We start from the raw sequence: 13,685 nt of genomic DNA, 5'->3' as shown, positions 1-13,685 counted from the left end.
TAATTACATTTACTCTAATTTAAAAGGCACAGATTGTCAAACTGGATTAAAAAAGCAAGCCTGCTGTTTACAAGAGATGGGCTTTAAACAGCGTTGTTTAAAAAACACTAATCATAAGGACACTGGAGTGACTATGTTAATGTCAGAAAAAGAAGGCTTCAGGAAAAGAATATCAGAAATCAAGATGGACATTTCATAATGATAAAAGGATCAATTCATCAAGAAGACATAATTCCTAATGTATATGCACTTGCTAACAGCTTCAAAATTCATAAAGTAAAACCTGAAAGAACAAAAAGAAAAAGTGACAACTACAGTTGGGAAATTAACACTTGTCTTCAGCAACTGATAAAAACAAGTAGATGGAAAATGAATAAGAATATAGATTAACATTGGGAAATCCCTGGCAGTCCAGTGGTTAGGACTCTGCGCTTCCACTGCAGGGGACATAGGTTGGATCCCTGGTAGGGGAACTAAGATCCTGCATGCCACACTACGTGGCCAAAAAATAAAAAAGAATATAGATTGACATTCTCAATCAACTTGACCTGACATTCATAGAATACTATACCCAACTACAGAACGCATACTCCTTTTAAGTGCACATGAACGTGCACCAAGATAGATCATATCTGAGCCATAAAACAAATCTCAATAAATATAAATGGATTGAAATCATAGAGCATGTTCTCTGACAACAATGTATTTGCATTAAACAAAAAGATATGTGGAATATCCCCAACTATTTGGGAATTAGGCAGTACACTTCTAAATATCCCATGGGTCAAAGAAGGACTCTTAACAGTAATTATAAAATATTTTTAACAATATATCAAAATTTATGAGCATTTCCCCCAAGAAGTAGATATAGTTTAAAACCTTCCCTCAGCGGGGAGGGATAAATTGGGAGTTTAGGATTGACATAACACACTACTATATTTAAAACAGATAACCAACAAGGACCTATAGCACAGGAAACTCTGCTCAATATATTCTGTAATAACCTAAAGAGGAAAAGAATCTGAAAAAGAATAGATATATGTATATGTATAACTGAATCACTTTGCTGTACACCTGAAACTAACACAACATTGTAAATCAACTATAGTCCAATATAAAATAAAAATTTTTTAAAAATCCCCCAAAGAAATTAAAGTCTCAATGGCTTCACTGGTGAATTCTGTTAGACATCTAAGGAATAAATAATACCAATATCCCACAAACTCAAAAAACTGAATAGGGAACACTTCCCAACTCATATTTTAAGGCCAATATTATCTAGAGACTAAAACTAGATAATTTTTTTTTTTTTTTGCCCATGCCACGTGGCTTGTGGGATCTTAGTTCCTCGACCAGGGATTAAACCCGGGCCCACATCAGTGAAAGCACAGAGTCCTAACCACTGGACCACCAGGGAATTCCCAGATAAAATATTTCTAAAGAGCAATCTGCCTCATAAACATAGACATAAACAATATTTCAAAAATATTAGCAATAGAATTCTTCGATATATAAAAATAATACATCATGACCAGGTGGTGTTTATTCCTAGAATGTAAAGTTAAATTCACAATCAATAAAATCCACCACATTAACACAATAAAGAACAAAAACATCTTATTAAATGCTGAAACAGCATTTAACAAAATTCAACACACATTCATGATTTAAAAAAACAAAAACAAAAAACCTCAGCAAACTAGGAACAGAAGAAAAATTCCTTAATTTGACAAAGGGCATCTAACGGAAAAACCTATAGCCAGTTATCATACTTGGAGGTGAAAGATCTAGAACAATACAAAGATGTCTATTCTCACCACTTCTACGTTCTACAAAAGGTCCTAGAAAATGCATTTTTAAAAAAAGAAAAAAAAAGGACAGACTGAAAGAGAATAAGTAAAGCTGTCTTTATTTGCAGATGACAGATTGTAAAGAAAATCTTAAGAAATCTTTAAAAAACTGGAGAAAATAGGTGGCTTTAGCAAAGTTGTAGGATACAAGATCAATATACCCCCCCCCAAATTATAACCTTTTAAAAAATATTTACGGTACTATCAAAAACAGGGATAAATTTAACAAAATATGTAAAAGACCTTTACACCAAAAACTACGAAACACTGCTAAATAAAATTAAGAACAGCATAGAGAAATATATCTAAAGGAAAAGTATTCATGCATTGTACAACTTTTAAAATTAATTAAAAATAAAATCTTAACCAAAAATACCAGTGTACATAGTACAGTATGGAACCAGACAGAAAATGGATTAGTCTGATCACTTTTCTAAAGAAAACCTTGCTTTTCAATTCCAGTCAGCGCCAACAAAAAATATGCTTGTCACGCTGTGCTAGTACATACATTAAAAACGCAGCTTTTCGGGCTTCCCTGGTGGCACAGTGGTTGAGAGTCCGCCTGCCGATGCAGAGAACGAGGGTTTGTGCCCCGGTCCAGGAAGATCCTACCTGCCGCGGAGCGGCTGGGTCCGTGAGCCATGGCCGCTGAGCCTGCGCGTCCCGAGCCTGTGCTCCGCAACGGGAGAGGCCACAACAGTGAGAGGCCCACGTACCACAAAAAAAAAAAAAAAAAAAAAAAAAAAAAAAAAAAAAAAACCGCAGCTTTTCCATTAGCTACAAACAAATTTACAAATTATTTAGGGAGCTTTTAAAAGTGAGTTCAAAAGGGTCTACAGGAATACAGGCTAGATCTTTGAAGGACACAAAAGCCAACACGGCGTCAGCGTGTAAAGTACAACCTCAATCAGGATATTTCCTTCCCCCCCCATACTAATTGTGGGTAGAGTGTTCATTAGATTTTGAGTTCTAAGACCGGTAGCCCTTGGGATGTTGTAGAACATGGAGTCTGACATCAGAACAACTGATGTCAGGCTCCAGATCATGAGCAAGTCAAGGAAGGGTTCTCAATTTCCCTATACACCAGTAAAATGCCTACAAAAAAATCCGAGATTACTCTAGAAATGCAATACCTGACACAGTAGGCGCCAAATACAAACTCTTTTGGTTTGCATTTTGCTCAGTTTAGTCTAACAGGCATTCCGAGGGAAAAGAGGGGGAAACAAACACGTGGAATTTAAGGAATTTCAGCCTTCGGGGTTCCAGTTCCCCCCAGCGGGCTCAGAAGGTCTTCCTGTTAACGATCCCCGGACCGACAGGTCACAGCCTCTGGGAAGCAACAGATCCCCAACACACGTGGGGGAACGGTAGAGGTTTGAGGCATTTGGGTGCATCATGACAAAAAGCGCCACCGTCTACTACGGGCCAAGCCTAAAGCCATGCCCAGCACTTACGTCTAAATTTACACCACCCTGCAAAATAGCTGCCGCCCTCGCAGGCACAGGTGAGCATCAGAGACCAGAGCAAGGGACTCGCCCAGGGTTACGCGGGAGGCGGGACTCATCCCGCCGCTCCTCCTCTCAGCTGCGTAGGGTCTGCTTGCTCGGCTCCAAGGCTGGGACGCCCTGGGAGGAAAGCTCCTCTCCGGCATGCACTTCCCTTAAAAGGCAGAAGCCTGGCAGGGGCTCAGCCTCTTCAGACTTTACCCCCGCGTTGGTCAAACGAGCCAACAAATGCCTCAGCACAGTCCCCGACGACTCGCCGCGCTCGCCAGGGGCCTGGCGTCCCGCCTAGGCTCGCGTTCCCCCCTCCCCCTCCCCGGTGCTCACCTGCGCCACGCCGCAGCCCAGGACTTCCTTCTGAGCGTCCGGAGGGACGATGGTCCGGGGCGAGAGGCCTGGGTGCAAGAAGTGAACCATTGCGACCCCCGCCTGCTAGGCGTCGAGGAGAGAGCGGCCGTCGAGCGGGGCCCGGATGCCGCGAGAGGTGGTCTCGACCGGCACCGGAAAGCAGCTAAACTGCGCCCGCTCGGCGGGCAGGCACTCAGCGCCGTTGCGGAAGGTTTGGGCTTTTGAAACGCTCAGCGTGGCGACGCGCACTCCTCCGCCGCAGACCCCGCCCCCAGGACGGCGTCCCCCACCCACACCGGAGTCGACCACCACTCCACGCCTTGAGGGCGCAGCCGCCTTCCTTCCGCCTTCTTGACGCCCCAGAGACCACCTTAGGCCTGCCGAACCACTCACCCAACTCCTACACATCCCTCTGAGACCGTCTCCCTCCAACCGACACCATAGGGCTAGGTACCACATTCCTGTCGCCGGTCAAAGGCATGGCCACCGACCAGCTCTGTGGAGTTGGGAAATAGAATATGGTGGGCCCTCCGTGTCCCCAGGGACATTGGTTTCAGGATCCACCATATGCAAATCCTCTGAAACTGAAGTACCTTATATAAAATGGTGTAGCATTTGCATATAACCTAGGCACCTCGTCCCCTATATTTCAAATCACCTCTAGAGTTCTTATACTAACTAATACAATGTAAATGCTGTGTAAATAGCTGGTACTGGCAAATTCAACTTTTGCTTTTTGAAATTTTATGGAATTTTTTTCTGAACATCTTCCATAGAGGTTGAATCCAGGGATGGAGAGCCCGTGGATAAGGAGGAATGATTGTATATATTTTTAAAAATTATTTATTTATTTATGGCTGCATTGGGTCCTCGTTGCTGGGCACAGGCTTTCTCTAGTTGCGGAGAGCGGGGGCTACTCATTGCGGTGGCTTCTCTTGTTAAGGAGCACGGGCTCTAGGGCGTGCAGGCTTCAGTAGTTGTGGCTCACAAGCTCTAGAGCACAGTCTCAGTAGTTGTGGCGCACAGGCTTAGTTGCTCCGCGGCACGAGGTATCCTCCCAGTCCAGGGATCGAACCTGTGTCCCCTGCATTGGCAGCGCAGGCGGATTCTTAACCACTGCACCACCAGGGAAGCCCCTACATTTTTGAAATATATTTTTTAAAGTCCTTTCTCCTACAAATCTGGCAACAGCACCTCTCTTATATCAGACCTCTGTTTCAACTTCTACTGACATTGGATGAATCAAATATCAAAACCACTTCTGATCTAGTAAGTACACAAACTGAACTGCTCAGCTTTCTTGTGACGTAAAAAGTATGGAGAAGACCCTTCTAACCTGCTCCAAGAAAGATAACCCTGAGAGAGAGTAGTGAATTAGTACACTTTAGCTAATTTAAGAGAAAATATGTCTTGGAAACGGATAGTTACTAAGAGTAGGAGGCTTGGATTTGAATCCTGCTTTGGAATGCCTGCTCAGCCACCTACTAATTTGTGAACCTTGGACAAGGTGTTTTTCTCTGAAGCTCAACTTCCCCATCAGTAAAATGGGATGAGAATGCCTTATCTCACAGGGTTAATGTAAGGATTAAATAAGATAATGTATGTAGGGAGTTCCCTGGTGGTCTAGTGGTTAGGATTCCACGCTTTCACTGCCATGGTCCAGGTTCAATCCCTGGTAGGGGAACTGAGATCCCTCAGCTGCACGGCAAAAAAAAAAAAAAAATAGAAAAAAAAAAGATTATGTAAAACACATGAAAATGAGTAATGGAACAAGTCCTTGATAAGCGGATTCAAATATTAAAGTTATTTTTCAAGTTCAAATAGCTGCAAAATGCATTCCTTTCACATTTATTCTTTTATTTAATCCTCATACAAATAGAAATCCCAGGCCTTAGGTATCTCCATTTTACCCATAGAGAAACTGAACTACCTGAGGGATTGAACAGACAAGTTAAATTTTACCTACCTGATGAGTTGAAAACCTGGGAGTCAAAACTAAGTTTTCTAAATCCAAATCCAATCAATATTCTTTTTTTAATTTAATTTTTATTTTATATTAGAGTACATTAAATGGACTATTTCCTAACTTCTATCCTCAACTCTCCAACACCTCTTTCCCCAACCATACTGTCAGTTTCCTCTTTCACTGAAAAAAGAAAAGAATCAAAAAGAACATTCCAAGCTCCCCCCATCACATCTACCCACCTACCAGTATAGGCTCTCTGTCTTTGCATTTCCCCCTATTACTATGAACTATTTATACCCTTATCTAAGGCCAACTCTGGACTTGTGCAATAGATCTCATCTTCTCTTGCTTAGTCAAAGACATCATCCAGCAACATCCTTTCTTTCTCCTGAATTATCATTTTTCCCCCTCCTTCTTGGATCATTCCCACCAGCTGATATTTTTCCCATAATTTAAAAAAAAACAAAAAACACTTCTTTTGACCTAATTTCCCTATTCAGGTATTGCCCTCACATCTCTTCCATCCTTTAGAGCAAAACTTATCCAAAATGTGGTCTGCACTTGCTGTCTCCAATTTTTCTCTTACCATTTTCTTTCACCTCTGCCACTCTACTAACCGTTCTTGTCAACTTCAAAGTTGCTAAATTCAGTTATCACTCCTCTCTCATCTTATTTGTTCAGCAGCATTTGACCCAAGTGATCATTTCTTCTTCCCTAAAATACTTCCTTCATTTGGCTTCCAGGATGCATCTTCTCCGCCTCCTCCTCCTCGCCTTCTTCCTTCTTCTTTCTCTTCTCCTCCTACCTCATTGTCTGCTCCTTCTCATCCTCTTGATTTCTCATCACCCAGAATTCTAAATCTTTGTGTACCCCCAAGACTCAGTACTTATATACCTCTTCTCTATCCATTCTCTCTTACTTGTGGTAATTTCATCTAGTTTCATAACTAAAAGAAATCTATATGCTGATATATCCCTATTTTATGTGTCTATCCTCTACCTTGCTTTTGAACTTCAGACTGATACATCCAGCTGTCTATTCAACATATTCATCTGGTTATCAAAGTAGCCTTAATGTGTCCAAAAGTAAACTCCTGTTGTCCTCCCCCTAACCTGCTTTTCCTGCCAGTCTTTCCTTTTTCAGTATATGGTAACTCCTTCCTTTCAGTTGCTCATGACAAAAACATTGGAAATAATTTTTAACTCCTCTTTTATTCTTATATCCCAAATCCTATCTCTTAGGAAATCCTATTGACTGTGTCTTCAAAATATATCCAGAGACTCTCTATGTCTTATCTCTTCTACTGCTACCCTGGTCCAAGCCCCTGTCATAACCCACTTGGATTCTTACGATATCCTCCTATCTGGTTTCCCAGCTTCCAGCCTTGTTTCATTAAAATCTATTCTCAACATAGCAGTTAGAGTGATCACTTTAAACAATCATGTCACCCTTCTACTCAAAAGCTATCTCCAATAGCTTCCCATCTCAGGCAGAATTTAAAAATTCGTAAGGATGGTGCTCTACAAGGTTCTACATAATCTGTTCTTTCCACACCCTTCTCTCACCTTATCTTCTGCCACTCTCTCCTTTGTTTATTCTACTCCAGCACTATTGGACTCCTTGTTACCCTCATGGATGTCTCTCTTACTTCCTTCAAGTTTTTGCTCAAATGTTGCCAAGTTTTTGCTCAGGATTTACATTAAATAGCAATCCTCACCACCATCACCACACCCTCCCCATACTTCTTGTCCCGTTTGTCCTGCCTTTATATTTAACGTTGTCATGCTGTATATTTATTTTGTTTCTGTTTATCTTCTGCTCCCTCTCACTAGGAAAAAAATATAAGCCACATGAGGGCAAGGACTTTGGTATCCCCAGGCCTAAAACAATGCCTAACTTATAGAAGGTGGTCAATAATACTAGTTGAAAAAAATGCATGAAATGGCTACCTGGAAAAAATGAACTGTAGTTGTAAAAGGAAGTTTGTCTCCAAAATCAGAGGCAAAGTTGCAGCTATTCAGAGAAGGGCAAATTTTTGTGACAAACTTTGCCTCCACCTCTTCTTCCCCTAATCTCCTCTACGCCCATCCGCTACTTATTCTCCAGTTTTCCACTTCAATTTAACAGTTTCTGAGGATTTAGTTCATGCTCCTAATTGACCCATTACCAGACTCATCCCTTCCAGTCTTTTACCCACCTAAAATGAGTATTCTACCTAAAACACAAATCTGATCACGTTTCTCCCCAGTTTAAAACACTTCCATGGATCCCCATTTTCCTCAGAATAAAATCCAAACATCTTAGGACGGTTTTAGATGGTCCTTCATGATCTGGCTCCTGGTTACATCTCTAGTTTAAACCCTCGGTATTCTCATTATAACATTATGTACTGGAACTTGCCTGGTGGTCCAGTGGGTAAGACTCCACACTCCCAATGCAGGGGGCCTGGGTTCGATCCCTGGTTGGGGAACTAGATCCTGCATGCATGCCCAACTAAGAAGTCCACATGCTGCAACTAAAGATTCCGTGTGCCGCAACTAAGACCGGGCACAGCCAAAATAAATAAATAAATATTTAAAAAAAAAAAATAAGCTACTGGGCTTCCCTGGTAGAGCAGTGGTTGAGAATCCGCTTGCCATTGCAGGGGACACGGGTTCAATCCCTGGTCCGGGAAGGTCTCACATGCCACGGAGCAACTAATCCCATGCACCACAACTACTGAGCCTGCGCTCTAGAGCCCGCAAGCCACAACTACTGAAGCCCACGCACCTAGAGCCTGTGCTCTGCACCAAAGAGAAGCCACCACAATGAGAAGCCCACACACCACAACGAAGAGTAGCCCCCACTCGCTGCAACTAAAGAAAGCCCACACACAGCAACAAAGACCCAATGAAGCCAAAAATAAATTTTAAAAAAAATTAGGTACTGAAATTGTTTCAGTTCTAGAAATGTATCTTTGCATTCATTGTTGTCCATGCCACCTCCCCCTACTAAGTAATCCCTATTAATCCTTCAGATCTCACTGAGATGTCACTTTCTTTAGAGAGCCTTCACTGACATGCCCCACCCTTTTCCTGAAAACTCTGAATAGGTAGGGGAAGGATAGTGCAGAAACATAGAAATTGGGAAGTTTCAAGAAATTAAACTTCTGAAATGAAATTAGAAAACCATAGTCAAGATTTCTTTAAATCATGGTTGGATTTCTTTAAGGACTTTGTAAAATTTCTTTAGCTTTGTTGGCATGAAGTATAGGGGAAAGATCATGAGCTCTGATGTCAAAAAAGCCTGAATTCAGATTCCATCTCCACCTGACCTTTGGGTAGTTACTTAACCTATAAGCCTCAGTTTCCTCTTCTGGAAAGTGAGATAAATAAAGAATAATACCAAACTTGCAGAATTTCAAAAACTAAGAGATTGTTGTCTAACACCCCATGTGTTATTTTTGTGTTCTCAAGTAGACAGGATGATCTCTAAGGGTCATTTGAAGTTCTGTGACTTTTTTTTTTTTTTTTTTGCAGTATGCAGGCCTCTCATTGCTGTGGCCTCTCCCGTTGCGGCCATGGCTCAAGGGCCCAGCTGCTCCGCGGCATGTGGGATCCTCCCAGACCGGGAGCACGAACCTGTGTCCCCTGCATTGGCAGGCAGACTCTCAACCACTGCGCCACCAGGGAAGCCTGAAGCTCTGTGACTTTGAGCAAGTCTTTGTCTCTTTCTGGGCATCAGAAACACAAAGACTAGCTACTAAGTCTTTGTCTTATCTATGTCTGTAGATTCGGTTTATTTCTCCTACTGTAGTGATCAGCAGTAAAACCTGTATTATCACAGAAAGAGCCTGCTTAGGAAACAAAGAAACTGGAACCACAGAGGAGTACAAATCATCAATGGCCCTAAAGAAAAGGTTGCCTCTATTTAGGGAGGGGCAGCCTAGAGTTCAGAGAACCCTCTTGACTAGTCTCCTTCTTTACTAACTTAATTAGTAAAAGGTAACACACTGAAGTAGTGAACTTGAAGAAAGAGAAACCACTCCTGGGGAACCAAATTAACTAAGGAAATGGTTCCCTAAGGCTGATCCAAAGACTCGTGTTGTCTTTATCACAGGTGGTTATCAAAATGAGTAAAATAAGGACAAGTGATACATATAAAACTACATGCATCCATTTAAAGTACTGTCCTTTATTCTGACATTATGTCTTCCTATTTATTGGTTTTAATGATTTTTTTTTTAATGAACTTACTGTGAACCCTGTTGGGAGGAAAAACTGCTCTACCAACTTAGGTCCGATTGTTGGAAGTGGAAGGAGACCTGTAAATTAACTGACAACAGATAAACCAGAGAAAAATTTATCACACACAGTGGAATATCCTACATAGAAAGTAACTCCTCGAACAGCTATGGGGAAAGGTTTACATACTGGCTTAGTAAGACAGGGGAGTTGGTTTAGGGCTTCAAAGGATGGAAAGTTATGAGTGTTGTTTGTACAGTTATTTGGAAATGTCCTGATGCCCAAGGTCAGTGCCTCTCTGATTGGAGACCTCCCTAGAAATGGGGTCTGTGGCAGCTGACTCTCCTAAAGCTCTATACTAGTTAGATAAGCCATGTTCAGATGTTTTCACATTGAAGTAATCTCCATCTATATCAGTTTCATGGGTTGTTGGTCTTGTTAGCCCCATTATTTTGGGGAGGAAATTTTCTCCCCAAATTTGTAAAATCTTATGTTTTATTGTAAGAGCCACTACAATAATGACACTGAGGGCCAGTGAGGTTGAAAATCATAAACTTGGGAAGCTGTCAATGGTCTCCATTCTTTGAGACAGGCCAAAAGTGTGCATGGGAACGGCCTTAATGGTTAAATTGGATTTGGGATTGTCCTTAATGGTAAAATTGGTTTTTCCCCTTTATAGCACAGTGATTAAGAGCATAGATTTCAGAGTCTGACAGACCTAAGTCTCTGTGTGTGTGATTCTGAAACCTAATAACTTGTGACCTTGACAAAGTTATTTAATAGCTCACAATTTCCTTATCCATAAAATGTAATGATTACCTTCTTTACAAGGCTGTTGCAAGGCTTAGTTGAAAAAATATACATTAAAAAATGCTTAGCATAGTGCTTGCCTCCATATATTTTCTGACTGCATTGGAATGTACTGAATAACTAATGCTATTTGAAATTGTAGACCCCTTACAATAGAATTTGGCACATAGTGGCAATTGATTGACCCCAAATCCTAAACTATAGTTGATCTGTTCCCATAGGTCTTTAAAAGAGAAGACTCTAAATCCATTGCTAGTACCCACAAACAATAATGTGGTTTATTTCATGAACCAGTTTCAGAGGGCTTTTGATTATACATTTGTCTTTTTATTCAAAGACATCACTACTGAGATTGTACAAAGCAGCAAAGATTCTTCAGAGTGGGGACGCTGGTGCTAAAACAGTGCCTAGGTTGAATCTACAAATTCCTCTACTTACTATCTGGGTGATGTGAGGCAAGTCATTTGACCTCACTAGGCTTCCCCTCATTTGTAAAATAGGGGATAATTATCTTCCCTTACAAGATGTTTGAGGGTTAAATACAGCACTTGGCTCATTACTCATAATCCATCCAATTTCAAAGGGCTTTATTTAAGACTGAATTGATGAGACCAAGAATTAGGTTAAAAATGTGTTTGGTAACTCCTTCATCTCCACATTCAAGTATGACAATCACACTCTAGATACGTCATTGAAAATAGTTCCTTTTATAACGTGTTTTGATGTAAAGTAACAGGAGAGCTGGGGGGGTTGTTTTTTTGTTCTTAGCTCTTATTGCCTCATCACAGTCTAGGAGAGACAGTCTTCAGTGACAGTCCTTGACTGAGTCATTGCAAGATGATTGTAAACAGCTATCACACTGAACGCACAGGAGTAAGTAAGCCATTCTTCACCTGCAACATCTGGCCACTGGTGTCGTTTTCCCAAACCTGCTGTGAGGTCTGGCTTCTGGAAGCCAAGAGCTCAGTGTGCCCACCCTATGACTTGCTCTTTTATAGGCTGAATTTTCAGCCTGCATTAGAATCTTAAATTATAAAAAGACAAAAATGATTAATGTGAGTGCTCATGGTTTCTGCCATTCACCTACTCCTCTCAATTTGAGGAGTTGTGCAGTTACTCAGAGCTGTGCACTGGAGTCTTATGATGCAGATTACGAATGGGGAATAGGAGATGGAAAGATAATCAGGAGGAAAGGAAGAAATTTAAATTTAGCCAAGAGACTGGGTTGATCTACATAATAAAAACTGTGAGAAAGGGTGGGGAAGGGGAAGAATGGAGGAAGATTTGATTTTGTCTTTTTTTTTTTTTTTTCCTTTTTGCGTTATGCGGGCCTCTCACTGTTGTGGCCTCTCCCGTTGCGGAGCACAGGCTCCGGATGCGCAGGCCCAGCGGCCATGGCTCACGGGCCCAGCCGCTCCGCGGCATATGGGATCCTCCCAGACCGGGGCACGAACCCATATCCCCTGCATCGGCAGGCGGACTCTCAACCACTGCGCCACCAGGGAGGCCCTGATTTTGTCTTTTTGAAGATAGGCTACAGACAACACAGCTCAACAACTTGTTTGGTTAAATATCGGCCAAAGGTATTTATCTTCCTCAATATGTATGGCCCATAGTAATACCATGTTAGTATTGAGTGAATTATTGGGACAATAAAAGGTTAAGAAAAGCTGGGCTTCCCTGGTGGCACAGTGGTTAAGAATCCGCCTGCCAATGCAGGGGACACGGGTTCAAGCCCTGGTCCGGGAAGATCCCACACGCCACGAGCAACTAATCCTGTGCGCCACAACTACTGAGCCTGTGCTCTAGAGCCCACGCGCCACATCTACTGAAGCCTGCGCACTCTAGAGCCTGTGCTCTGCAACAAGAGAAGCCACCGTAGTGAGAAGCCCGCACACCACAACAAAGAGTAGCCCCTGCTCGTGGCAACTAGAGAAAGCCCGTGCACAGCAACTAAGACCCACCAACACAGCCAAAACTAATAAATAAATAAACAAAAATAATAAAATAAATAAATTTTTAAAAAGCTAATAATTATTATAAAAATTATAATAAAACTACTATTAAAAACCCTATCACTCTAACATATCTAATCTCATGTTTGTATTTGTAGTGACCATTCATTAACAATTCTATAGCATCTAAACACTAATGTTGCCCTACATCATCTGTAAGGATGGTCAACCTCCACTTCTGACCATCTGGCGCATTCTTTTCTCTACCATTCATTTGATGTTTAATCACATATTGCCTAAGAGCTAAGCAATCTCATGCGATTATGCAATAATAGGGGGAGAGGGGACCCATTGGATTGTAAATTTGGAAATAAGAATTGTAATGCAGAGTCTGTTACTGACTTGCTGTGTGATTTGGGCAAGGTCATTTTACCTAAGACTTAGTTTCTTCAACTATAAAATGACGTTTCTGAAACTAAAGTCACTAAGAATTCTTCCTGGTCATGGGGTTCTTATATTATACTATGTTTTTTGGTAACCTCCCTCACTAAATGCACTTATACAATATATATTATAACAGTTAATTGTCTCAATAGTTGTGTGAATGACTGTCAACCTAGATACGCTCTCTAGGAAGTGTTCTTGGGCTGTCTGATGGGTGCCCAGTCTGGATTAGGTATAGTCTCTGTGGCTTTATAAACAAGTACCGTGGACTGGTCTGTAATACAATGTTATGTAATATTTATGTTTATTTGACACTTCCTCTTCTCCACAAAACTGTTAAGTTCTCTGAAGGATTTATAAATTATGCAAGTTCCAACACATAAATAGTACCTAGCATAGGTATTTAATGAAATGAATGAATGGAGTTCCAGGTCCTGCAAAAAAATTAGAAATTTCTGCAGTAAAACCACTGGCCTTTTCCAGAAAGCAACTTACAAACAGATGACCAAGGAATCTGAATCTTGCAGCATTAGTTTTAAATTTTAAAGCAAATGCCCAGAATAAATGTAGACAAGACACACTTTACA

At 41.3% G+C, this 13,685-nt stretch overlaps 1 protein-coding gene across 1 annotated transcript in view; it reads right to left on the bottom strand.

The window, feature by feature from the left end:
- ZYG11A (zyg-11 family member A, cell cycle regulator) overlaps nucleotides 1-3,769 on the bottom strand; it is a 58,659-nt gene extending 54,890 nt beyond the window's left edge. The window contains exon 1 of the mRNA XM_060083573.1: nucleotides 3,680-3,769. Within this exon, the coding sequence (XP_059939556.1) occupies nucleotides 3,680-3,769 (90 nt within the window). The remainder of the gene's footprint in view (nucleotides 1-3,679) is intronic.
- Nucleotides 3,770-13,685: the final 9,916 nt, after the last annotated feature.

The sequence above is a fragment of the Mesoplodon densirostris genome, chromosome 2 (assembly GCF_025265405.1).
Source record: "Mesoplodon densirostris isolate mMesDen1 chromosome 2, mMesDen1 primary haplotype, whole genome shotgun sequence".
NCBI classification, from domain to species: domain Eukaryota; kingdom Metazoa; phylum Chordata; class Mammalia; order Artiodactyla; family Ziphiidae; genus Mesoplodon; species Mesoplodon densirostris.
The sequence above is the reverse complement of the archived record's forward strand: the minus strand, read 5'-3'. Positions and strand labels throughout refer to the sequence as shown.